The sequence below is a fragment of the Nothobranchius furzeri genome, chromosome 19, assembly GCF_043380555.1.
Source record: "Nothobranchius furzeri strain GRZ-AD chromosome 19, NfurGRZ-RIMD1, whole genome shotgun sequence".
Classification (NCBI taxonomy): domain Eukaryota; kingdom Metazoa; phylum Chordata; class Actinopteri; order Cyprinodontiformes; family Nothobranchiidae; genus Nothobranchius; species Nothobranchius furzeri.
Window position 1 is genome coordinate 19,280,125 of NC_091759.1, and position 23,441 is coordinate 19,303,565.

Here is a 23,441-nt window from a genome sequence, read left to right on the forward strand (position 1 = left end):
CAGTGATATCCTTCTTCTTCTTGGTTTAATGGTGAATGACATAAACGAACCATGACATTTGAAATCTCGAGGGACTTTGTGATCTTGCGAGTCCAGCGAAGAGGACGGTGAAGAAGGTGTGGATTGATGCACCGTGCATCACGCGAGTCAACCATCCTGCTGCCATTCCTCGCCGCTGATGCCCCTAGTGTGGAACGGTCATAAAGCAGCGCTTGTTTCCACGGAGTAACGTGTGTAACGTCCGAAAGGGTCCATTTTTCACCATCTACATTGATCAACATAGTGACCTTTCATTTACAGAAATAATTCCACTTTCTATTTGGCCTTCCAAATGTCAAAATGAAAAGTCTGAATAACCTGTGCTTAAACCAACGATGGCTTTAAAATGAATATTGTTCTTACAATGATCCCTTTATATCACAAATCAGTATGTGTTTGATCTAACAAGTTAATCATTATCTACAGTCCTATAACTCACATAAGGTTAAAGATTCTTATTCACCGTGTTAAGAATCTTGTATCTGAAGGAGGGCGTGGCTTTCTGAGGGATGTTGGTAAATACTCAGAAACGTGTCAAATTCTGAATGGCCAAACTTGGCCTGAAATCATAACAGAGTAGTTTAATACAACAAGACTTACTTACCGATAATTCAGTTTCTCGCTGATCCTTGAACCGGCCAATTCGGGAAAGAAGCCTTTTTGAAACCATCTTCTTCTTTGACCTCCTGTCAAAGCCTCTCTGCAACGCTGCGGGTGATACCAGACAACCGGCTCTTCTAAGTGCCAAGCAAACTTCCAACTTAAGATGCAAATAAGCATTCCAGCTTTCGGCCTTCATCTCGAGAGATCTCAGACTGGACGGGTCTTATGGGAACTATCTACGGGTTCCTGATATCAGAGGTTCACTCCACCGGCAGTGACCATCGACCCCCCGGATCGAACGAGAACCTCCACACCAAGGGTGCGTAGACTTGGCACGACAGATTACCTCTGATGCTGTTAATAAATAAACAACAACTCTCAAGTTTTAACAAACAACAAATTATTTTACAACCAGATTTCACAATTTCTCTTAGATACAAAGAACGGTTGCTACGACATCTAGCTTCCATCACAACACCTCACGTCCACCACATCTCATTATTCATACCTTGTCATGTATAAATTATTAGTTTAGGAAAAAGAATTAAATTCATTTTATAAACTTTATACCTGACTGAATTAATACGAAGTGTGTTTATGGTCCCTAAAGAAGCAAAGAACCCTAGAATCTTCTGATTAAACATTCAAAGATCAATCAGATTGATGTTTCATATTTATATGAAATCATCACGGCCATTTGCCACGCCACAGCGGCCGTCGCCCCCGCCTGCCTGCCATCCCCACGACTCCTCTTCTCACTCTCGAAACACCCACCCCCCTGTTGGTGGCGGCCGGTCCGGTGCTGGCGGTCTCGTCTCTGGGCGACCCGCCTGCCCGCCCGGCCTTCTCCATGGGGACTACCTGATTGATCCTGCCAGCAGCACATGCTTGTCTCAAAGATTAAGCCATGCAAGTCTAAGTACACACGGTCGGTACAGTGAAACTGCGAATGTATTAATTGCTACACGTAGTACCATAACGTAGTACCGTAACGTAGTACTGTAACATAGTACTGTCCTGTTCTGTTTGTCCTCATTCTCCCGTACTCAATGCAATTCAATTCAAGTTTATTCATATAGCGCCAAATCACGACAAGTATGCATAACGTTCTAGAGTACTTTGGCATTGAATAACAGACGTGATTTGACCTTTGGGCCCTAGGCCTTTTTTCTTTGGGCCATGGCGCCTCCCAATCGGGGGCCTTTGGACTTTCATGTCCCAAGTGTCAGTGATTGTTTGCGTTCCCCGAGCACAGCTACAGCTTCAATCAAAACCGTTTGGATTGTAAACAAAGCTAGTTTTGGATTTTGATACATTAAGATAAAATAATACTTGAACTTTATTTTAGAAGAGCTGCCCTGTGTGAAAGTGCTGACAGGATGGAGGTTGTGAGTTCAAATTCCATTTAGGAAATTTATTCAATTGTTAAATTAATTCCAGGGGTCCTCAACTAAATTTGTTCAAGTTTTTTTTTTCCCCCAGCAGACACCAGTGAAGGCCAATGCTCTTCTAAAATTCAAATATCATTGTATCTCAATTTATTACAATTTAAAATGGCCTTGTTTCCCATCTGGGCAGTTTGATTGTGGTTTCAGTTTTGTTTGGAGAATGTGGACAGTTGTAGATGTCTGGGACATGAAACTGTAGGGGGGGGGGGGGGGGGTTAAACAGGTTAAAATTAAAAAGAACAGCTAAAAATGCTCTTTTTCTGAGAGTTTTAGGTAAAATGTTCTGTTTTCAATTCAAAAATACTTTATTAATCAAACTGAACACCGCTGGAATCTCCGGTTGTCTTCTTGTTCCAGTGGCAGGCATCAGGTTGACCTGGGCAGATTATCAACCACCACAGGAACAAGTCATTAGCCACATTAGCAGTCTGATTTTTATCCGTAGCTCTGGGATTTTTAATAAGCTGAAAAAAAGCGTCACTTTGGTTTTGGCAAATGCAGCAGAGAACCACTAAGAAAATGAAACTGCAACGGAGGATCTCTTTACTCATCCATCATTTTCCTCTGGTTTTGTTTGTGGGTATAGCAGAACCACAGAGGAACAGCTTTAACGTGGACGTGGTGTCCATCTGGACTGAGACCAGTCAGGATTTAACTCTTAACTCGAGGGGGCAAAAGGCCAAGAGGCCCCCCCGCACATGCTCTTTGTTTCTCCCCTTTCCTTCCCCTTTCGCCTTTATCTGACTCATCCCCTTGAGCCAGATACCTCTGGAGATCAGGTTATACTCGCATGAAAGGATTTTGACATTTCATCTCTACAAAAACTCTCCTTGTTTTACGTGTTTTTGTGCTTTTTCCCTCATTTTGTGTACTTTGGGATGGAAAGAATCGTTTTGACATGCTTTAGTGAGAACACCATGATGGATAACATCCAGTAGCAGTAGCTGTGTGGAAGAAAAGGCTTTGTTGACGAGGAGAAGGGGCAAACTGGGTCTAGATCAGTGGTTCCCCTTGCCTGTGTCCAAGTCAAGCCAAGGACTCCCAACCCCAACTCGTGCTCACATGCATACATTAAAAGTAATTAATTACAAACTATAAACATACATGCAGAGCTGTAACTCTTATATAGAGTTTTGAATATACTATTGGGTGTGTTATTGGGATTTTAAAGATATCATTTTCACCATTACAGTTTTGATAACCTCACATCTGATCTGAGCACATCTTGTGGGGACCTCCTTGGGTGGTTGAAGACCCCAGGCTGGAAACCACTCGTCTAAAATGATAAATGACCTGCACTTGTAGAGCACCTTTCTGAGTCAGAGGACTCCAAAGTGCTTTACACTACAGTGAATAACTCATTCACAGAAACGTTCATACGCAGATGGTGATGAGCTACCCAGCTGCCCCGGGGCTCACTGGTAGATGCCAGGCGCCACCGGCCCTGCCGATCGCCACCGGCGAGTCTAGATGGTAGGAAGGCAACAGTGGCTGTTACAATGAAGGTCAATGTCTCTGAATGTATTTAATCTTAAAGTGACAATGTGTAGTTATTACCAATAATCTCTGGAAATATCCATAGAAATTTTATTGGCAGTTTGATAACATACAACCATAAAAATCTGTTCTAAAATACATGGGGGACGGTCTACGGGTGTTTGTCAGTGTCAAGGCGCCTGGCCTTGCGAGGCGATGTCTTCCGAGGCCAGACTCCTTGCTTACAAGGACACTGTCCTTCCTTGGTCAAAGAAAACGGTTAAATGGAACAGACTTACATCACGTGACCGCGGCTTCCACAGCGGTCACATAACGTCACGTGACGTGGGAGATAATGTTATATTTTATATGTATTAGTATCAATGTAAATATATAACAAGCCTTTTACTTTTTAAATTTGTCATGGTCTGCGTCTGTGTCTTCCCCCATGTGTCTCCTGATGTCCTCCATCCCTCTTTAGATTCCCCTTTTGTGTCTCTTAGTGCCCTCATGTGTCCTTTGTCTGCGTCTTATTCATGTGCCTCCTGTTTGTAGCCTTTCAGGTCATCCCCAGCCCCTCCAGTTGTAGCTCCAGCCTCGTTGTCCCCAGCTTAGTGTGGTGAGGGATCCTACAATATCCTACAATAAAAGGATTTTCTTTATATCAACTCCTGCCTCGTGTCATCCTGGGTATCTGCATTTTGGGTCCAAACAGTCCTTTCAATGTGACAAAATTGTGTATATTTGTTAAATTAAATATATAAGTGAGTTACTACCCACTAGCCACCGAAGCTGCAACTACTAAGCAGCTAACCAACCATAGATAACTTCTTTGGATCTAAAAAAAACATTTTAAATTAGTTAACTTACTTTTAAATTTGAAATTTGCCCCCGAAGTAGCTGCCGGCTTCTGATCCGCCGTCCTTTTGAAAATACCGCTGTGTATTCTGGGTAATTTTTGACCAAGGCTAGGCTACAAGACACCTCCCGTGTATCCTTGCTCAGCTAGCTAAACGGCTAACAAACGGAGAACACACGCCTCGGTAGAACATGAACATTGGAACACGTCTTGGCGGTTCCTGATGACGTATCTCCTAGGCAACCGGGGCGGGGCCAAGACATCAAGGCGAGGTTCCTTGACATTGAGAAACACCTCAGGTCTCTGGGCGACGCCATATTGTATGCCATGTTTTCTACTACAGAAGCCCGTGAGGACAAAACGCAATTACTGATTTGTAACAAATGGTTACAAAACTTTGACCAATAATAAACGTTGTTTTACACATTAACCTCTTCGCTTGTTGCCAGTGACGAAAGGGAATCTGATGTTCTTGTCATTTCGCTGGAGGTTGCACTCCCAGGGATTTTTGACCCTGATGGCCATCTGTTGGTAAGGTATTACTTTAACACAAAAATAATGCTTGCTTGCAATGATTTAGGTATCTACTGCCCCCTATCGCCCGGGAAACTACACACTGTCATGTTAAAGCAGATGGACTCAAGCAGCAGACCAAACTAAAGCCCTTTTCAGACAGACATTCTGGAACATTTGCGGACAATTCAATCCGGTTTTTAACCGGAACTGTGTTTTCAGACACACCACTTTTGTACCGGAACTTGTCCTTTCGGCTGCGTTCACACAGCAGGGAAAAGTTCCAGATGTCTGACGGCGGCGGGGGGGTGGTGGGGAGAGAGAGAATCGGACTCATGTTAAGAAGAAGAAGGAGAAGAAAATATCATTTCTATAGCGCCTCTCAAGATAAAAAATCACGAGGCGCTTAAGCATAATTCTGCGCACACGAAGATGCATAGGAGACCTGGATGATGAAGCTCAATGGTTAAAGGAATCACTGAAGCGGTGTGAAGCGCTCCGTCGCGCGTCTAGGCGGTACCGTAGGGGGCGAGCTGCCGTGGTTCGCCGCATGCTACAGCAGCGAGCTATCTAGGTGCGCACAGCGTCCCCCGGTCCCCTCCTCCTCCCCCTCCCCCTTGTCCGGAACTCTACCTCACCAGTCTGAAGCAGCCACCCTGTCCGTAACAAGTCCGGACCTGTTACTACGGGCTTCGTCCGGATAAATTCCGGAGCACGTTATCCGGATGTTTGTATTCAGACACAAAGGTCTTACGGACAGATTCCGGAACATTTCCGTTTTTCATGGCCTGTCTGAAGGGGGCTTTAGTGTGATTCCTGTCAACCTAGAATGGAAAACTGAGGCAACAGTTCACACAGGATCACCAGAGAAACCGTTTCAGGTTGGATGAGTCTGGATTTCAGCTGCAACATTCAGATATTTGAGTCAGATTTGGTGTCACCAACATGAAAGCATGGATCAGGTCATCTCTAACTGGTTTCTAGAACATGAGTTCACGGGACTCCAGCGACCTCCACAGTCACCAGAACCTTTGGGCTGTAGTGGAACGGGAGGTTCTCGTCATGGATGGAGCTGATGTTGTCCTGTCAGAATGGACCAGAACCTTTGAAAGGTTTCCAACACCTCGATGGATCTTTCTGGTTAGAAGAAGAAATAGATGCATCCCACTTATCCTAGAATATGCTGTTTAAAATGGCCTTTTACCGTCTAACAATGGAACGCATCCCTTATTTAAGCCAGAATTCCATATCACGTTGTCAAAGTCTACTAACTCACACACACACTCTCTCTCTCTCTCTCTCTCTCTCTCTCTCTCTCTCTCTCTCTCTCTCTCTCTCTCTCTCTCTCTCTCTCTCTCTCTCTCTCTCTCTCTCTCTCTCTCTCTCTCTCTCTCTCTCTCTCTCTCTCTCCCTCTCCCTCCCTCCCTCCCTCCCTCCCCATGTGACCACAGTAAGTTGCGTGAAGATAAATTAAAGCTCATGTTTATCAAGAATTACCTCATCGTCTCTTTAAAGGCAGAAGCAGACTACTTAAGATGTTTTTCCTCGCAGAGATTACAGCTTATTTTCACAGCCACCCCCTCACTTTTCTCCCCCAAAAATAAACAGTAAAGCTGAGTCTGATAAATTACCACACTCAAGCTAACAACAATCAGTGTTTTCACAAGCTTTTGATGAGAAATCTATCTCAAAGTAAACTCGGACCAACACAGCTGGACCGAAAGTGTGTCAGAACGGCTGCACACACCTGGATCTCTTTCATCGGCCACGTTGACTCATAGAGCCTTTGGAGTGAACTCGTACTTGAGTCATTTACTGACATTCGATTGTGTTTCAGTCAGGGACATCCCCTCTATAAGCTAGTCACCTCTTGAGGCATCTGGATGGAGGTAAAGCGTTGGAACCACACTGAACTGGTGCTTCAGTAAAAACTCTGGTGAATGGCCGTGTCTTCGGTGTTAGCAATTTAGTAGCGCCATTTTAAAGCAGCGTGATTGTTGTTTATTTACTTTTGCTTCCGCTCTGCTTCCAAGCAGCTCTTCTAATTTTACTGATGCCGGTTGTTTTATACAGCGTCTGCTGATGGTAAACGGCTGTAGTTGATATAGCGCCATCTAGAGTCCTGGAACCCTCCAAGGCACTTTACAACCCAATCAGTCATTCACACCCTGGTGGTGATGAGCCACAGTAGCCACAGCTGCCCTGGGGCTCACTGACAGAGGCGAGGCTGTTGTACGTAGGCGCCGCCGGTCCCTACGACCACCACCAGCAGGCAAGGCGGGTTAAGTGTCTCGCCCAAGGACACAACGACAGACTGAGTGGGGCCAATATTCTCCCAAACTGTAGGGGGCAGCATGGAGCTCTACGGCATGCATCCAAAACTATACCAGAGTAAAAAATTTCTGTTGTTTACAACATGGCATTCCAGCATTTTTAACAGCGTCCTCGTCTTTTCCGACAGTGCGAGCTATTTCTCTCCAAGAATTATTAACAACATGTTGATCACGGTGATCTCTGAGAGCTGAATCATACAAATGTCTGTATTTACGAACCTCTGCCTTACTAGTTCTTGCCAGTCCACTATGTTTTTCCGCGTCCGACTGTCCGTGTGGTTAGAAAATTTCCTAGGTGCGCGGTGCGGAACGTTTGGGCCATGCGGAGGCGCCGTGGAGGGGCGTGGTTGTTAAAATGACGCAATTTTGCCGCGCGGAGCCGTGCAAACCTCGCGGACGCGTCAAGCATAAACCAAGCTTAACACCATCACGTTTGGTTGTCTCATCTGGATGAAACCCATCGCTGCTATACAGAATAAGTCTTGGGCATCTCTGAGCTGTTTGTGTTTTGTGAATTTTTGATTATTTTTCCAGGGTTTTTGTACCTTCCTGTAGAGAGGACAGTTAATGGTTCTTCCATGTTTCTTCAATATTAAGAAGCCATTGATGCAAAATTAGAGACCAGCTGTAGGATAATTGATCTCTTGCAAAATAACGTTTTGTAGAGCAAGGATCCACCCGTAGTTATTGTGTTGTTGAAGCAACAACTTACTATATTCTTCTGGTTATTTAATTACTGTATAATTAACTAAAGCTTTAAAAAAAGAGAGAAAAAACCAACCTATGAACGAGAGGACAGGTGGAGATGGAGACCACAGGATGAAAGCTAAACCCCACCTGTTGTATTCAGAACCTTTCAGAGCCTTGGCTTTATACGATCCCACTTTGAACATTTTCTTTAGCACACTTGAAGACATAATAATCTCATTTACGGTTCTTACCTTGAATAGCAGAATAGCTTTGGTGGAAAGGAATGAAGTATGGCATAATCACACATGTTGACCTACACAAAAAGCATTTCGAGCTCCTGGGACTGCTGTTGGAGGGAAAAGCAAAGAGAGCAAAATGATTTCTCCCACAGATTCTATTCTTTTTTGGTGTGGAAGTTCATGTTATGTGCACTTCAGACATTCAGAGTGCTTCTTACAAATCAGTCTAATGTGCAGCCTCGCTAACACACTTCCCTAGAGAACGTGCAAAAGATCAGCCATTCACACCATTAATTATGTTCAGCTGTACATGTTGCATGAAGAAAAAGATATAATAATTATATATATATATATATATATATATATATATATATATATATATATATAATTATATATATATATATGTATATATATACATATGTGTGTGTGTGTGTGTGTGTGTGTGTGTGTGTGTGTGTGTGTGTGTGTGTGTGTGTGTGTGTGTGTGTGTGTGTGTGTGAAAAACAGCCATTCACATCATTAATTATGTTCAGATGTACAATGTTGCATGAAGGAAAATATATATTATAATATATATATATATATATATATATATATATATTACATATATATATATATGTAATATATATATATATATATATATATATATATATATATATATATATATATATATATATATATATATATATATATATTCCATCAGTTTATTTGGAGATTTTCTGGTACATGAAGCAGACAGATTTATGTCAAAAGCAAACAGATGTGCAGCCATCATGAATTTTCTCTGCCACCTCTCATCTCAAACACATTATAAGACTTGTTAAACAAACATTACATTTCTAAATAATGAACGCTTTTTATTAACCAGTATCACAAAAGCCCAAAGCATTGCAGCTAAACCCTTCTCTTCCTTTCTCTGTACATGTCGGACTGCGTGTGTGTGTGTGTGTGTGTGTGTGTGTGTGTGTGTGTAGGTTTTGCAAGAGTACGAACATGCGTGGCTCGGGACTCTTTGCCAAATACAATTATGACTTCCCAGGGCTACTTCCCACTGTCTGGGTTGGATCTCCCAGCAGGGGTAGATTGGGAGAAAATAAGGGCTTATTCACTGGACTATAAAAAGAGCTGTAAACAATCCCACACTAAAGCTACTGGGAGGAAACTGAGAGCTGGCAGCTTGGAGGAGACGCTCGGCTGCCTCGCCGACTGGCTGCTTGGCTGGTTCGCTCTGAGAGCCGCTGCTTACCCGACTATATGGTTGGAAGGTTTGTTGGGTTGTTGGTTTACGCATATGGGTTAGTCTGTCCAGTTGTTGCTAAGCAGTGTTAAATAATCTGTCCAAGGCCGCTCCGCACATCAGCTTTTCTAAGCACATAAACATTTAAGTTCACATTATTCTGTCTCTTTTTACCCTTTAAATGGATAAGCTGTATGTATGACATGGACGAACCTTTCGCCGTCACCTGTGGTGGGTGCCCCCCCACTGCCATCTTGTCCGTGTCACACATCTCATCAGTTCTGGAAAACACAAAGATGGAGGTGAGAGCGGGGCTGTGAGTGAAGGCTGAAAATGGTTAACACCTAACAAACTCTGAGACGATGTGGCTATGAGCTAACTGAGCTAACTAAAGCTAACAGCGGAAAACTGCTGTTGAGCAACTCTGCTACCGCCTGCCTTCCAGGCCGTGGTAATTTTAACGTGAAGCCGAGGCTGGGGCCTTCCCCGGAGCAAGCAGGAGGAAAGTAGCTAGCGCTAGCGATTATTGACAACACGTCAATCAAAACAACACACCCATAATTATTTCATACTTCAAGCTTCAGTTACATCTAATCTGAGTTACAAAAAAATCACACTCCTCAGAGCTGTAAAGACAGTTACCTTGACCTATTAATCCTCAAAGGACTTTTGAACCAGACTGTAAACATTTTTATTTCTGCCGTGAATTTTTTAACACCAATGGGAACTTGCTTCCTTCTGCAGCCTGCCCCTAGTGGCTGAAGGCGGAACTGCAATCAGAGTTGTTTCTTTGTTGGCTTCACTTTTGGCAGGCGTGGTAACACCTTGGTAGTGAGAACTTTTAGTTTGCAGATTTTTTTGTGGAAAAACAACCAAACCCCAAGAAAAGCTGCAAATATAATGAAATTACGACCTGCTTTTGGCCAGAGGAACCAAACTACAAACACCCATAACCTCATTTATGGAACCAAACCAGCAGCTCGTTGGTAGAAGGTGTTAAACGATGCTGTTAAACAGACAAATCTAAACATGTACGTTAAATGTTTTAATCATTATTTAATCACAGTTCGTTAGTCTTATATTTTATTTTGAAACTGACACAATTTAAACACATTTTCTGAAGCAAAAACGATTGTTCTTGCAGCCCCCACAACCCTCAATTGAATTTGTGTGGTTTTATATTTTTATGGAGGTGGACACACACACACACACACACACACACACACACACACACACACACACACACACACACACTTGAGCAACGATAAGCAGCTCATTAAAACAACCTGTGTGTTTTGCCAAGTCCTCTCAGCATTGAGGACATTATTCTGGGATGCACACCCCTGTATGGGAGCGGGGGGATATCATTTACTGTTATACAACTCTGAGGAGCCACTTGTGCATGAAAGGCAGATGTGTTTGTGCTGTAAACAAGAGAGGAGAGACAAAGAGTGTGCAGAGCACTGCCAAGAGATTTTCTGTGGCTGCCAAGAGGCTATGATGCAAGATTCAACGCAGAAAACACGTCCAGAAACGACGATGTGCACGGAGGCACAATGCATGTTCATGTGGAGCTAAAACCGTTTCTGTTTCAGTGATGTCAGCTTTGGTTTAAACCACGGCTGAAATTCATGAAAACAAGAAGTTTTGTTCCAACTGTAAATAAGTTAACATCTTCCACCCATCCTGAGATTTTCAACCTCCTCTCAAAGGTCTGGGTGCTAGGAAAACAGAGTATATATATGTATATATATATATATATATATATATATATATATATATATATATATATATATATATGTATATATATGTATATATATATATATATATATATATATATACATATATATATATATATATATATATATATATATACATATATATATATATATATATATATATATATGTATATATATACATATATACATATACATATATATATATATATATATATATATATATATATATATATATATATATATATATATATGTATATATATATGTATATATATGTATACATATATATATACATATATATATATACATATATATATATATGTATATATATATGTATATATATGTATATACATATATATGTATATATATATGTATATGTATATGTATATGTATATATATATATATATATATATATATATATATATATATATATATACACACACACACATACCAACTGTAAATGTGTCAGTCTTTTGCTTAATCGTGTGTGCTTGCATAATATCTTACCCACCTATATGGGGCCCTGGGAGAAGTGCCTAAGCTGCAGCTGAGCGGCCAATCATATTTGGTTGCCAAGGATAACTGGAAAACTTGTGGCCAATCAGCGTCCCTGAAATTAAAAGTGTGGAACACTCATTTAATCAATACATTTGCTGTGGTCTCTAGTGGGAATGAATGTCTTGTAAGTTGTACTCGTGAGAAATAAACATTTGTGCACCATTTCCAGGAACTAGAAGTGAGCAACATCACAGTTTCAGGTTTTAGAGTCTTACTTCCTGATATTTGAACATCTTGCACCGGATTGGATAACAGCAACGTGACTCTACCACTGATTAGTCACCACAAATAAAACAAGCCTGGAGGAGTTCTGTCATATTTATGTTTATGTATTTAGCAGACGCTTTTGTCCAAAGCGACTTACAAGTGATAATCGGCATGTTGCCCTTGAGGCTAACAACAACAATAACAACAACTTGACATCAATCATGGAGAGGAGGGAACAAGGAGTGGACGGTTGAGGGGGTGACGGGTGCTAGTTTAGAAGATGCTCTCTGAAGAGCAGGGTCTTCAAGAGTTTCTTGAAAATTGAAAAGGAAGCTCCTGTTCTGGTAGTGCTTGGTAGGTCATTCCACATTTGTGGAAAGATGCATAGGAAGAGCCTGGATTGTCCAGAGCGTGGTGTAGGCACTGCTAGCCGACGAACCTGTGATGACCGGAGCGGCCGGGCCGAGGCGTAAGCCTTTGCAAGAGGATTCAGGTAGATGGGAGCCGTACCATCTCGGACTTTGTATGCGTGCTGCTAGTGGTAGCCAGTCATGTGGTGGAGTTGCTAATGCTAATGGTTAATTTCTACTCCTGTTTCCTGGACGCTAAACCAACAGCAGCCTTACCCGTCGTGAGTTAGGATGGGTGAGTCCATGAATGCAGGGTCCGAAATTAAATTTTTTACTCACTGGCCAAGTTGGCCGGTAGATGACGAAAATCTACCGGCCAAGCATATTTTTTACCGGCCAAAATTGTAAATGATTTAGATCCACCTAAAGCATGTTATTCTATATTATGTTGATTCCAAACAGAGTGACAAAATAATTAAAACATCAATTAATAAGGAAAACAACTCTTTTGTCATTTTTACTATTTATTTATTTATTTATTTTTAGAGATGTTTTTATGAACTCTTTCATTGAAATCTAGTCAGACTCCTTGTTTTCTCTGTCCATGAAGTCTGGCCTCCTGCTTCTGACACCGTCTTTGTGCCAAAGCATTACAGCCTCATTTGGGTCATAGTCCTTGATCTCTGGAGAACACAGCTGCAGCATGAGAATATCTGAAAGTGTGTCAGGGCTAGGGTTGTCACGGTAACCGGTGTAGCAGTAAACCCCGGTAAAAAAGTTGACAATAATAATAACCGTCTTGTTTAAAAAAAAAATCTCGGTGGATTACCGTGGCTGCGGTGTAGGCGCGGTGACCCTTACCAGCCACCGTATCATCTGTTGGAAGTTGCCGGCGGCACATGCGCACTTTAGCACTCGGGACATTTATTATCCCTCAAAGAAGGAAGTACGGGCATTTTTTGGATATTTGAAGAATGCCGAGGGACAGTTGTCTGTGAAAGGCAGCAACGCTACGTGGCCATCATAATGTAGCCATTGTCTCACGACTCCACCATCTCCAGTTCGCCACTTTTCACAAAATCTTCTGGTTGCCACTGGTCCTGGTGGTTTTTCTTCCAGTTCGACGAGTTTTCCTTTGGCAGGCTGGCTGACTCCAGTTAAAAACCGCCACATTTCACCGCTAGTTTTAACACGAAGCTAACCGCTAACTTGATAAACTGATTGAAAGGGATAGGTGGAAATGACGTTGGATGCGGCGCTCACGTTTCGCGTACGTTTGTGTACGTTGCGTGCAGGCGGGAGGAGTATCAGAAATCCGTGGAAGATGACTGATAAACATAACTAATTTGGTGCAAACATTTACTCGCTATGTGGCAGATAGAGCTCAAACATTTACTCGCCAAATGGAGCAATTTGCTCGCATTTGGCGAGTGGCAAGTGTTAATTTCGGACCCTGCATGAATGTTAAGTGACAGGGTGACGGAGATCTGTCAGGATTTTCTAATCCTAGAGTTTCACCGTCTGTTTTCTGTCAGAAGCTAATGCAGAAGACAGGTGTAGGAGACTATTTTCATGTTCAGCCTGCATGAAAAACTCAGAGTGACCCATTAGAATCAGAAATAAACTTTAAAAAATGGTTCTTCAATGTCCCACACCTTTAATCCCACTGGGCAGTGGCCGATGGCGCGCATGCTGCTGGAAATAGCAACCTAGCATGCTAGAAATATTTCCTGTCTCTCTCACTCCTTCAGTCACACACTCACTGATTTAGCTGAAATCCCACCTGCAGCTGTTGCTCTAAAATGTGTTTCTTTGTTTTTATTTCGTGTGATTATGACCTTTTAAAACAAGATATCTAATGTTATTTCTACGTTGTGTTAGTGCCACCTACTGGTTGAACCGAGTGTTACGTTTTGAGACATGACGACTTTGAGCAGACGATTGAGACAGACACTCAAAACTAACGGCAAAACAGACTGATGTCAAAATAAAATGTGGATGAGGACAAAAATGGACTTTATGGACTGCGGTTTCTCCCTCGGTGGGCTTTTGCATTTGTTTGAGTAAATATTCTAAATGACTTGACTTCATCAGTAAAATGGCTGATTTAGAGAAGAGAAATAAGAGATCATTTGGAACTGTAGTCATGTTCTAACGGGTCATTTGAATACTTAAAACCGACTAAGAAGAGAAATCTTTTTACACTCGGCGCCATCAAGATTTTTGCCTCCATCCGTCTCCGTGGACCACCTCAGCTGACTCCCTCCGATGAAGAGGAGCAGCGACTCCACCCCGAGCTCCAACCCGACATGAATCGAGTGCTTTGTGAAGTCCAAGCCCCCACAATGCCGCTCAGAAAATGGTCCCATCCCGGAAGTAAGAAAAATTGCAGTTCCACCCTCATCCGCTGGGGGCTGGTGCCAGAAGCGAGCAAATCCTCATTGACTCCCATGTTAAAAATGCCGATTTCACAGCAGAAATAAACATGTTTACAGCCTGGTGCCAAAACATGTTTTTTGTCTAAATTATCTAGTTTATACTCATGACAACTCTGAGGGGGGTGAATTTTTTTCTCACTCTTCTGTTTAAGTGTATTGAAAGCCTAAAATTCTGTATAATTAATGAGCATCCGACACACGTGACCGCCGCCTCAGACCCACGTGACCACAGAGCTAGCTCCGTGGAAAGGCCTCAGTACAGCCTCGGTCTGGCTTGGAAACTGCTCCGGCATTTTGAGTCTCTGTGTTTGTGTATTCTTCTTTGGATATTATTGGTGCAATTGTTGGACAAAATGACTTGCAGTGGTATTAATTGCACTAATAGAGCGTCCAAGGAGTCTCCACTTCATTTTTTTCGGTAAGTTAAAATCTATATTCGTATTTTATGTCACTGCTACCTTTAAACTAGCTGAGTTTACCGAAGTAGCTAGCTAACTATCAGTTTAACATGTAGCATGTACTGTTTAACCATGAAATTTAAATGTAAAATACGGTAAAATAATTAATAGGGCATATTTAGATGGGTAATAGGGTAAAACCCAGTGCATTTAAGATAAAAATGGGTTGAAATATGACGGAGCGCTAAGAGGGAGACTTCTGTGTCCATTCTTCCATCCGGTAATCCCCAGCGGTCAGGCCGGGCAGCCTGGACGATCCGGCGCCTATTTGCTGCGCCTAGCTGCTGCGCGGTCTGACCGCTCGTGGAGTTTTTCATGTCTGACTTTAACCGCATCTAATACTGTATTACGGCGTGAGCGCAACAGCGACAACTTAATATCGATGTGTAAGCAGCCTGAGTGGTAGGGTGTTTTCATCTGAACCCTCCAGCAGGCTATGCTGCACTATTGACGTGTTAGCGCGCGGCGCTAACAACTTAGCAACGTGACATGTCTCTGAGAAAGCGTAAAACACGGACGCTTCTTCTGAAGCGGAAAATAACACCTCTTCTTAAGCAGAGCAGGATGTCGCCTCGGCTCGTTCACGGCCGAGCCGGACTGAGCTCGATAACATTGACCAAGCACAGCCACTGGGTCGTTGTAGCTGCCACCAGGCCTGCTGAAGGAACTCCAGCGGGTTTCATCAGACTCGTAAAGTTTCTTGTTTTTGCTGGGGATTTCTGTATTTTACCGCTCCCTCCTGCAGTCTTCCCCTATTAAAATTTAAAATGTGTAACTTTATGTATTGTGATGAATGACTAATATTCATGTTAAACTGAAACGTTAGGCATTTAGGGGGAAAAAACAAAATAATAAACATTATACAGATGTCAAATAAATCAAACTGTAATTAAACTATATATTTTCAAAGTCATATAGACAGCATGATGGTTTGTGTGATCCGCGCGGTTTCACTTACACCCCTTTAATGATCAGGCTGTTTTTTATTATTTTTATCAGCTGATAGCAGTTAAAATTATGGTAAAAAATAATTTTATCTGTTTTTGATAACTTAATGCCCAGGAAGAGCATCTTCCTGGGCATTAAATATAACCCAAATGTTTTATTATGAGCAGATCTGATGAAGGTTTAGACAAGCAGTCTGCAAAGTAAAACTTGTTTAGAGTCCAAACTCTTACTAAAGCTTTTGAAAAGAAAAAATGGTTGAATTTTGAGAAATATCCACAACAGGGGAGCGAGACCTCTGAAAAATGTATATTTTCTCTGAATTCATAGAATAATGTGAAGATTCTGGGAAAAGTTGGGATTCTGAGATTAAAACGTAAATCTTTCTAATCATAATTCTGGCAGTTTTTGTGTCCTTCTGCTGTGGAAAGTCGTGCAACATGAAGATACTGAGAAGATGCTTACAACCTGTATTTTTATTCCATCCATAAATAAAATCATGAGCTATTTTTTTAATCCAAATTTGATCCAAAGGGCCATCGTTGGTTCCAGACCCGTTCTAGAACATTCCTCTAATCTTAAAGTCATCATCAGTTTCTTCCTTTTAACAAATATTTATTTGTTCAAATATTTAATATTTATAACTGGAATATTTGTTCCTCCCTCTCCCACTGCAGTTAGTCCTGTCCTGCAACCCTGTTTTTGCAGCTTAGTGAAGCCAACCATCACTAACCGGGGGGTGGTTTTGGACCCAGAGATGCGGATGGACTCCCACATTAGCCAGGTGGTTAGATCCTGCTTTTCCCGGCTTCGCCAGCTACCAAAGATGAAGTCCATCCTGAAAGACGTGTCATATTTTCTCCCCAAGCTGGACCTGACCGTCATGTATCGGTCCAAAATAGTGTGATGATATTGTGTTTTTGTACATAACAGACTTTTTAACAGACAAATTTGTCGCATTCTCCTACACCTCTTCACGGGCTCGCCACAGTAAATATTCTATTTGGCAAGAGATAAACTTTATTGTATTTATCCTAGTGAATCTATAATTAAACGGGTAAACTAGTAGTAGCACATCCAACGTCAAGGAAAATAAAGTGTTATTATCAGGAGAGGGAGCTAGATTAAATGGTTAGCGACAGTGTTCAAGCCAATGGCCCCCTCCATGAGGCCACCACAGCTCAACAGAACATCGTTGTAGCTTCTTCTGGGGAGAAAAACACTTAGAGAGAAAATAAAGTTAACAGCTGAAATAATACAGTTAAAGAGCAGATTGTAGAAGAAAGAAACCCCTGGGTTAAACTGGTCTGTCTACTGCATAATGCTGAACTCTAACATGTGTCCTCAGGGAAGGACCTGATTGGTGTCCAGAACCTGCTGAAGAAGCACCAGGCTCTGCAGGCTGAGATCACAGGTCATGAACATCGCATCAAGGCTGTCACCCAGAAAGGAGAGACCATGGTGGAGGAAGGTAGAGCAGGTCTGGTCCTGACATGTTTCTGAGGTGTCTGCAGGTTCTGGCTCACTTTTTTTGGGTCCAGGTCACTTCGCTGGTGAGGAAGTGAAGACTAAACTGTGGGAGCTTCATGGACGTTGGGACACGCTGAAGGCCAAGGCGTCCCAGAGGAGGCAGGACCTGGAGGACTCTCTGCAGGCCAAGCAGTACTTTGCGGATGCTAATGAGGCCGAGTCCTGGATGAGGGAGAAGGAGCCCATCGTTGGAAGTCCAGACTAAGGGAAAGACGAGGACTTGGCCGAGGTATGGAAGTCCCTTCCTGAGAAACTCCAATCGCTTTTCTTTGCTCTCTTTCCAGTCCTTCATAATTAGTGTTTCTGTATTTGTCATTTCCTTCGGTTGTCTACCAGACGTCGTTGCTCGTTTAAGCGTCTCATGGGTTAGGAGTAGAAGTGCTGGCCTCGCACAGGAAGTGATGACAAACGTGTTCCCGTCGCTCTTATTTCAAACGGTTTACAAGCTGTGATGTGTGTTCCCGCTGCAGAGCAGCCATGACACGTGGCAGCCGGCAGAAGGCTCACGCTTTTCCACTAAACACCCGCAGAGCTGCGTCTGCGGTGAACTGAGCAGGGTTTGTTTTACGGTGGCGGATCCGATTGGACCATCGCTGCGAGAAAGCTCCACTTGTGTCAGACGAGCTGAAGGTTCTGATGTTCTGCTCCACAGGCTCTCCTGAAGAAGCACGAGGCCCTGATGTCGGACCTGTCGGCTTACGGCAGCAGCATCCAGGCCCTGAAGGAGCAGGCCCAGTCCTGCAGGGTGAGTTCAGAGCCCTCGGCCCGTCAGAACATTCTTATCCACCACGTTCTAACACCAGACCTGTTAACCCGACAGCAACAAGGTGATCAGCAGGTGCTTTTGTCCTGCAGGACCTGAAGGCCAATGAGTCCCGCCTGAGGGACATCAACAAGGTGGCATCTGAACTGGAGTCAGAAGGTCTGATGGCTGAGGAGGCTCCTATGGTTCAGGCTCAGGTGAGCGTCACCTGTCTGCAGCAGCTGGTCCCTCTCACTTCCTGGTTTAACTCTGCTCGTCTCTGTTTGTAGCAACAAGAACATCTGGGTTCTGCTCCTGGAAAGGTGCGTGTTGTCCTCCGCCTCCACCAGAACCAGACGTGGTGTTTATGTTACCACTCATTTGTTTGTTTACAGGATGAAGCCGACTCTAACACGGCGTCACCCTGGAAGGTGAGTTCATTCAGCTGATCAGAGGTCACCTCTGATGGCAGCAGTCACGGCCGACCGTGCTGACATCACACAGGAATTCAGGTGACCCGGCAGGCACCAGGTTTTGGTGAAAGTGGGGACATGTCAGCTGGTTGCCATGGCTAGTTATCTTTATGCATCTGTATGACTGCTGACTGGTGTGTGTTTCCTGTGACCTTTGACCTCAGACCGTACGGTTGGGCGTTCAGACGACGGCTAACTTTAATTCCATCAAGGTAAGAGGAAGCTCTTCCCTTCCTGTCTGAGCGATCCGTCTCCAGGTTTCTTCGTCCGGCGTCCAGCCCGCTGGCGTCCACCTTCATCTCACCTTCATCTCATCTCACTTCATTTATAGTGCAATACTTTCACATTATCATTTTCCCACACTTCTGTATACCTGTATTTTGTTGTTTTTCAATAAAGAATGACAAATTATTTAAGTTTGGTTTTTGTTGCATACAAATATATATCTGTAAAAAATATCTACAAAGCTAATGTTTACATAACAAGTATGATTGGGTTTTGCAATACGGCACTCAAGTTTATTTTAGTAAGATTTTCAAACCAAGTAAAGTTAGTAAAGAACACATTTCTATTGTCTGCTAAGAAACTGTTGGGATTTAAAATGGGCCTGTTGTACAAATAACTTGTAAATGATTATTCCTCACTTTTGTCTTAACCAAAGAAATTCAAGTAATTGAGCAAAAACATTTATTTTTAACACTACAGTTTATAAAACAGGGCGCAAAGTGTCGGCACATGTATGTATGTCGATGGTCCGCCCCAACCAAACCAAGAGACACAGACGTCAGGGAGGCCAAGGTTGTCTCTGCAGCTCTCTGGGCACCACGCCTCACTCAGCTGTCTCCAATGATCCAAATGGCTATGGAGAAAAAATAACAGGTTTGGCCTAGCTGTTTAAAGTACAAAACCATTCATGAAGTGGTCAAGACAAGTACTTGGAACTTACACGCTGCGTTGTGTAGCTGACGTTGGAGACACACAGGCTGCCATGGTGACCTTTTAATAGATCTAAGAAAAAAATGTAATAAAAGAATGAAACTTAAAAACTCCCAGACCTCATGTCATATTTACTCATCAGCTATGGCTGATTTGTTTGGATCACAGTGAGTTACACTAATTCTAATATATTTTTATTTCTATTATACATACATACTTTTTAACTGTTATTTTCACATGACTGTTATCAGGCTCTCTTGTTCTGGTTCTGATGATAACTCTGTGTCTTCCAGTAAGTTATCTTGTGCTTACTTCATCTGTATAATGTCTCTTTACTTTTGGTAAATTGTACTGAGTCCAGAATAAAGGCTAGTTGGCTGTACAAGATACAAACAAGTATTACGTTTTGGAAATATATGAAACACCGCCAGCATCTGTTAGAGCCTGTGGCGGGGTGCTGAGGGCCGGCTCCAGCCCAGGAATGAGCTCTACACGCCGGCCGGGAGGGTTTGAAACACCGCCAGCCTCTCCTCTGCTGGCTGTTCATTCTGTTATGGTTACCGGTGCTTGTGTTGCAATGTGAAACGCTTGGTCTCAGATTTTGTAAGAAAGATAATAAAATGTCCCCCCAAAATACGACTTAAATATATTTTCTCTTCTTCATGATACATTTAATGGCTGGTGCGACTCAGGAGTGATAGCGCCAAAAAAAACTACTGAAAACTTGCTCAAAGCAAAATGTTTTCATTACGGAAATAAATTATAAACTTACCGATTTAAAACTTTTTTAATACAGGTACTTCTCACGAACAGGCGCAGAAAACCTCCACCTAAACTCCGTGTAAGGTTCAGGTCGATGGGTGTTCCAGTTAGCTCCGGTTGGGTTGAAGCTAGGTGGCTACATCCGTTAGCTCGGCTCCCACCTCCGCTTTAGCTTTGGGTTAGCCAGGGTTAGCTTCAGGTTAGCTCGTAGCTAGTTCGCCTGGGTGTCGTCACTCGAGCCCAGCCTTACAGCCACACCCTCAGCGCCTCCTCTCTTCCCTTTTATGGAATTGTCTGGGCTGGACGGAACCTGTGACACGGTCAAAATGGCGGTGGTGGACACCTCCCATTATGGACAGATAACGTGAAATTGAAGCCTATGGAATCGAATTGTCCAGTATATGTACAGTCTATGGTGAAGTCAAGCTTGTGTGAAGCGGTGGAAGCCGTCAGGCAGGAACCCTCATGAAGGCACCTCGTATCCCGGGGACTGTAAAAGTGAGGGACCGCACTGTGCTGGTGTGCCTCCACAGAAGAAGCAGCAGCTTTGGAGTGTCAGCAGCAGGATGTTCTTGCTCGTTTGTGGGGAGAAGGGGCGTCTAGAGCCCAGAGGCGGCCAGTAAGAGGAACTCTTGTGAACATTTCTGCTGTGGAGAGGTAAGGCGTCGTCAATGAGCCGGCAGGGCGTGGCCCAAATTGCTTGTTTTTTTTCTGAAATGCCGCATTTCTTTCTGTTTGGGATTCATTTAGATGTTTTATGACTTTTTTCTGATGAAGATGTTTGAAGCTGTGTTGTTTGGTTGGTTATTAATTAGTTTGGATAAGATTTGGCATCTTAGTGACTTAAACGACCACTTGGCTCGTGTTTTTGTGATTTAAGGAGCGTTCTGGTTTATTTCATGGTTGATCTGACTCACAAAGTCAAGGAGAACTTAAGATTCTGCTGGAAGGGTTTTTATACTAATGCTTCTGTGATTTGGAACAGATTTTATTGCTTGAATAGTATAAATTTATTAATGTAGTTTGATGTTTGTTTAATAGGGTTTTCACCTTCCTTCTGCTATCAAAACCACAAATAAGAATGAGAGAATATTGGTCAAGTGTAGGAACCCTGTGGATGGATGGAAGGTGTAAGGATTTAATTTACATCTATTTATTGAACTATAAGACATGGGATTCCATAGTAAATATGAAATCAATCTTATGGATCTTTGGGTACTTTTAACCAGAAGATTGGAACTTTTTATTGCAGGGATTATGTAACACTTCGTATTAACTGAGACTCAAGAGAAGAGAGTCACCTTTAAAACGTTTAAGAAGATTTATTTCTAAACAATTTTAAACAAGACTAACTCTAAACTCTAAGTGAATGGATGGATCTTGGTGTGAATGAGACGTGAGATGGATGGTGTATGTGTGAGTGATGTTGTCATCAGAACTCTCGTATCCGGAGAAGCACGCCTGGGTGATGAAGTGATGTTTTGCTCTTAAGCTATAATCGGAGTTTCATAAACACATGAGACGCCATTTTGTCGCTCCACACATACCCTTCAGGATGAGATCTCCGTACAGATCCAGACTGCCAGGTCCTCGGACCCCCTTTCGGTACCGGAGCCGATGAAACCGCGTCAGCAGTACGACAGACTAGTCTTTGGATTGTCTCCAGGTAAAAAGTGACAGTTGGATGACAGCGTCAGATGGACCCGGAGGGTCAGTGAGTTCAGCTTTTATTCTGAAAGGAACTATTGCCTGGTTGGTAAAATGCAACAGATTTTATCCAGCTTGTTGGTTCTTTGCTTAAAAAGGAAGTCCGGGTGGCCGGTCCGATGCTTCTCTTAGAATGTGGTGAACTGAACTAAGATGGCGTGGGACTGGTTTTATTAATCTGGATGTTTTGATTTACGGTCGAATCAAAGTTGGACAGATTTATAAACACCGCAGAGATTATGCCACGCTTCAGAAAGGAAGGTTCCGATTGGATGAGTAAAAGCAATGTGTCATGCGTTTACATTACGTGTGATCAGGATGTCTAGTGCAGCTAGATTAAAGTCATATTACCTATTAAAACTTACTAATCATAACATTGTCATTTCACAGATTGGTCCACATTATTATTGGACTAACACCTTGTTTGATTAGCTTTAATAAAAATAGAAAGAGTCCTTTGTCTTCATTCTTCCCTTGAGCTGGAAAAGAGAAGTTTTAGAAGCAAATGCATGACCTTGAGGCAGTCTCATGCAGATTAGTTCTGTGTCAGAGACATCTGAGGAGAGCGGGTAAATAACCTTCGGTGGAATAGCTCCTTCATCACGTTACAAAGGAATAAACTTTGGTTGCACTAAACTCACCAGTTTTATGCTCCAAACAGATATTTGTTAGCATTTCTTCTGTTTTACTGCAACTTCCAACTGTTGGGTTGGATTTCATCTGACTGTTTCCAGCTTTTCTAATTATATCACCTGTGCTTTATTTGGGATTGAATTTTCAGGTGCACCTGTTGTCCCCTCAGTAATCACCCTTCCCAGTACATTTAATCCTTGCGCTTCCTGTTCTGTTGTCCGATGGTCTTATCTATGCTCCATGCATCTTCCTGGTTGTTCCAGTGCCTTGGTTTAGTTAATGCCAGCCTCAGAGTACAAACATGAAACCGGTGTTTTAGTTGTTTTTATAGTTCCACCAGTATAGCGGTCAGAACGTTGCTCCCTGTGCTGCACTGCAGATGTATGACCGTGTGGGTGTTTGGTGTTTAGGAAGAACCAGCCAATGCAGCACTCTGAGCAGGGCCGTGCAGAGAAATTTAAAGGGCTGTGTGCTCAATGTTGAAAAGGGGCACACACACACACACACACACATATATATATTATATTT

General features: G+C 42.7%; 3 protein-coding genes across 7 annotated transcripts in view; 2 read left to right on the forward strand and 1 right to left on the reverse strand.

Moving 5' to 3' along the window:
• cap2 (cyclase associated actin cytoskeleton regulatory protein 2) overlaps positions 1-23,441 on the reverse strand; it is a 306,371-nt gene that overhangs the window by 235,380 nt on the left and 47,550 nt on the right. The window lies entirely within an intron of this gene.
• LOC139064312 (spectrin alpha chain, non-erythrocytic 1-like) lies at positions 15,003-19,286 on the forward strand. Of its 5 annotated transcripts, none has more exons than XR_011517387.1 (6): positions 15,003-15,145; positions 16,808-16,914; positions 17,484-17,601; positions 17,672-17,889; positions 18,313-18,405; positions 18,481-18,620. XR_011517387.1 is itself a non-coding variant. In XM_070547711.1 (6 exons), the coding sequence occupies exons 2-6, from the start codon at positions 18,340-18,342 to the stop codon at positions 19,115-19,117; spliced, it is 318 nt and encodes a 105-aa protein (XP_070403812.1). In that variant the 5' UTR covers positions 17,672-17,889; positions 18,313-18,339; the 3' UTR covers positions 19,118-19,286. The 5 variants fall into 5 exon arrangements, 3 of the variants coding, with proteins under 3 accessions (XP_070403812.1, XP_070403810.1, XP_070403811.1); XM_070547711.1 differs by lacking the exons at positions 15,003-15,145; positions 16,808-16,914; positions 17,484-17,601 and adding exons at positions 18,693-18,725; positions 18,798-18,833; positions 19,040-19,286 and having other exon boundaries at positions 18,516-18,620; XR_011517385.1 differs by lacking the exon at positions 15,003-15,145 and having other exon boundaries at positions 16,356-16,914.
• Positions 21,092-23,441, forward strand: part of runx1t1 (RUNX1 partner transcriptional co-repressor 1) — a 196,113-nt gene continuing 193,763 nt past the window's right edge. Inside the window, exon 1 of the mRNA XM_054745205.2 lies at positions 21,092-21,230. The gene's annotated coding sequence lies outside the window, so the exon portion shown is untranslated. The remainder of the gene's footprint in view (positions 21,231-23,441) is intronic.

Excerpts from the sequence above, each read along its gene's own strand:
- LOC139064312 (XM_070547709.1), top strand. The coding sequence starts at position 18,340 with ATGTCGGACCTGTCGGCTTACGGCAGCAGCATCCAGGCCCTGAAGGAG. Across the intron at positions 18,621-18,692 it reads CTCCTATGGTTCAGGCTCAG|CAACAAGAACATCTGGGTTC; the intron begins GTGAGCGTCACC and ends CTCTGTTTGTAG. Across the intron at positions 18,834-19,039 it reads ACACGGCGTCACCCTGGAAG|ACCGTACGGTTGGGCGTTCA; the intron begins GTGAGTTCATTC and ends CTTTGACCTCAG.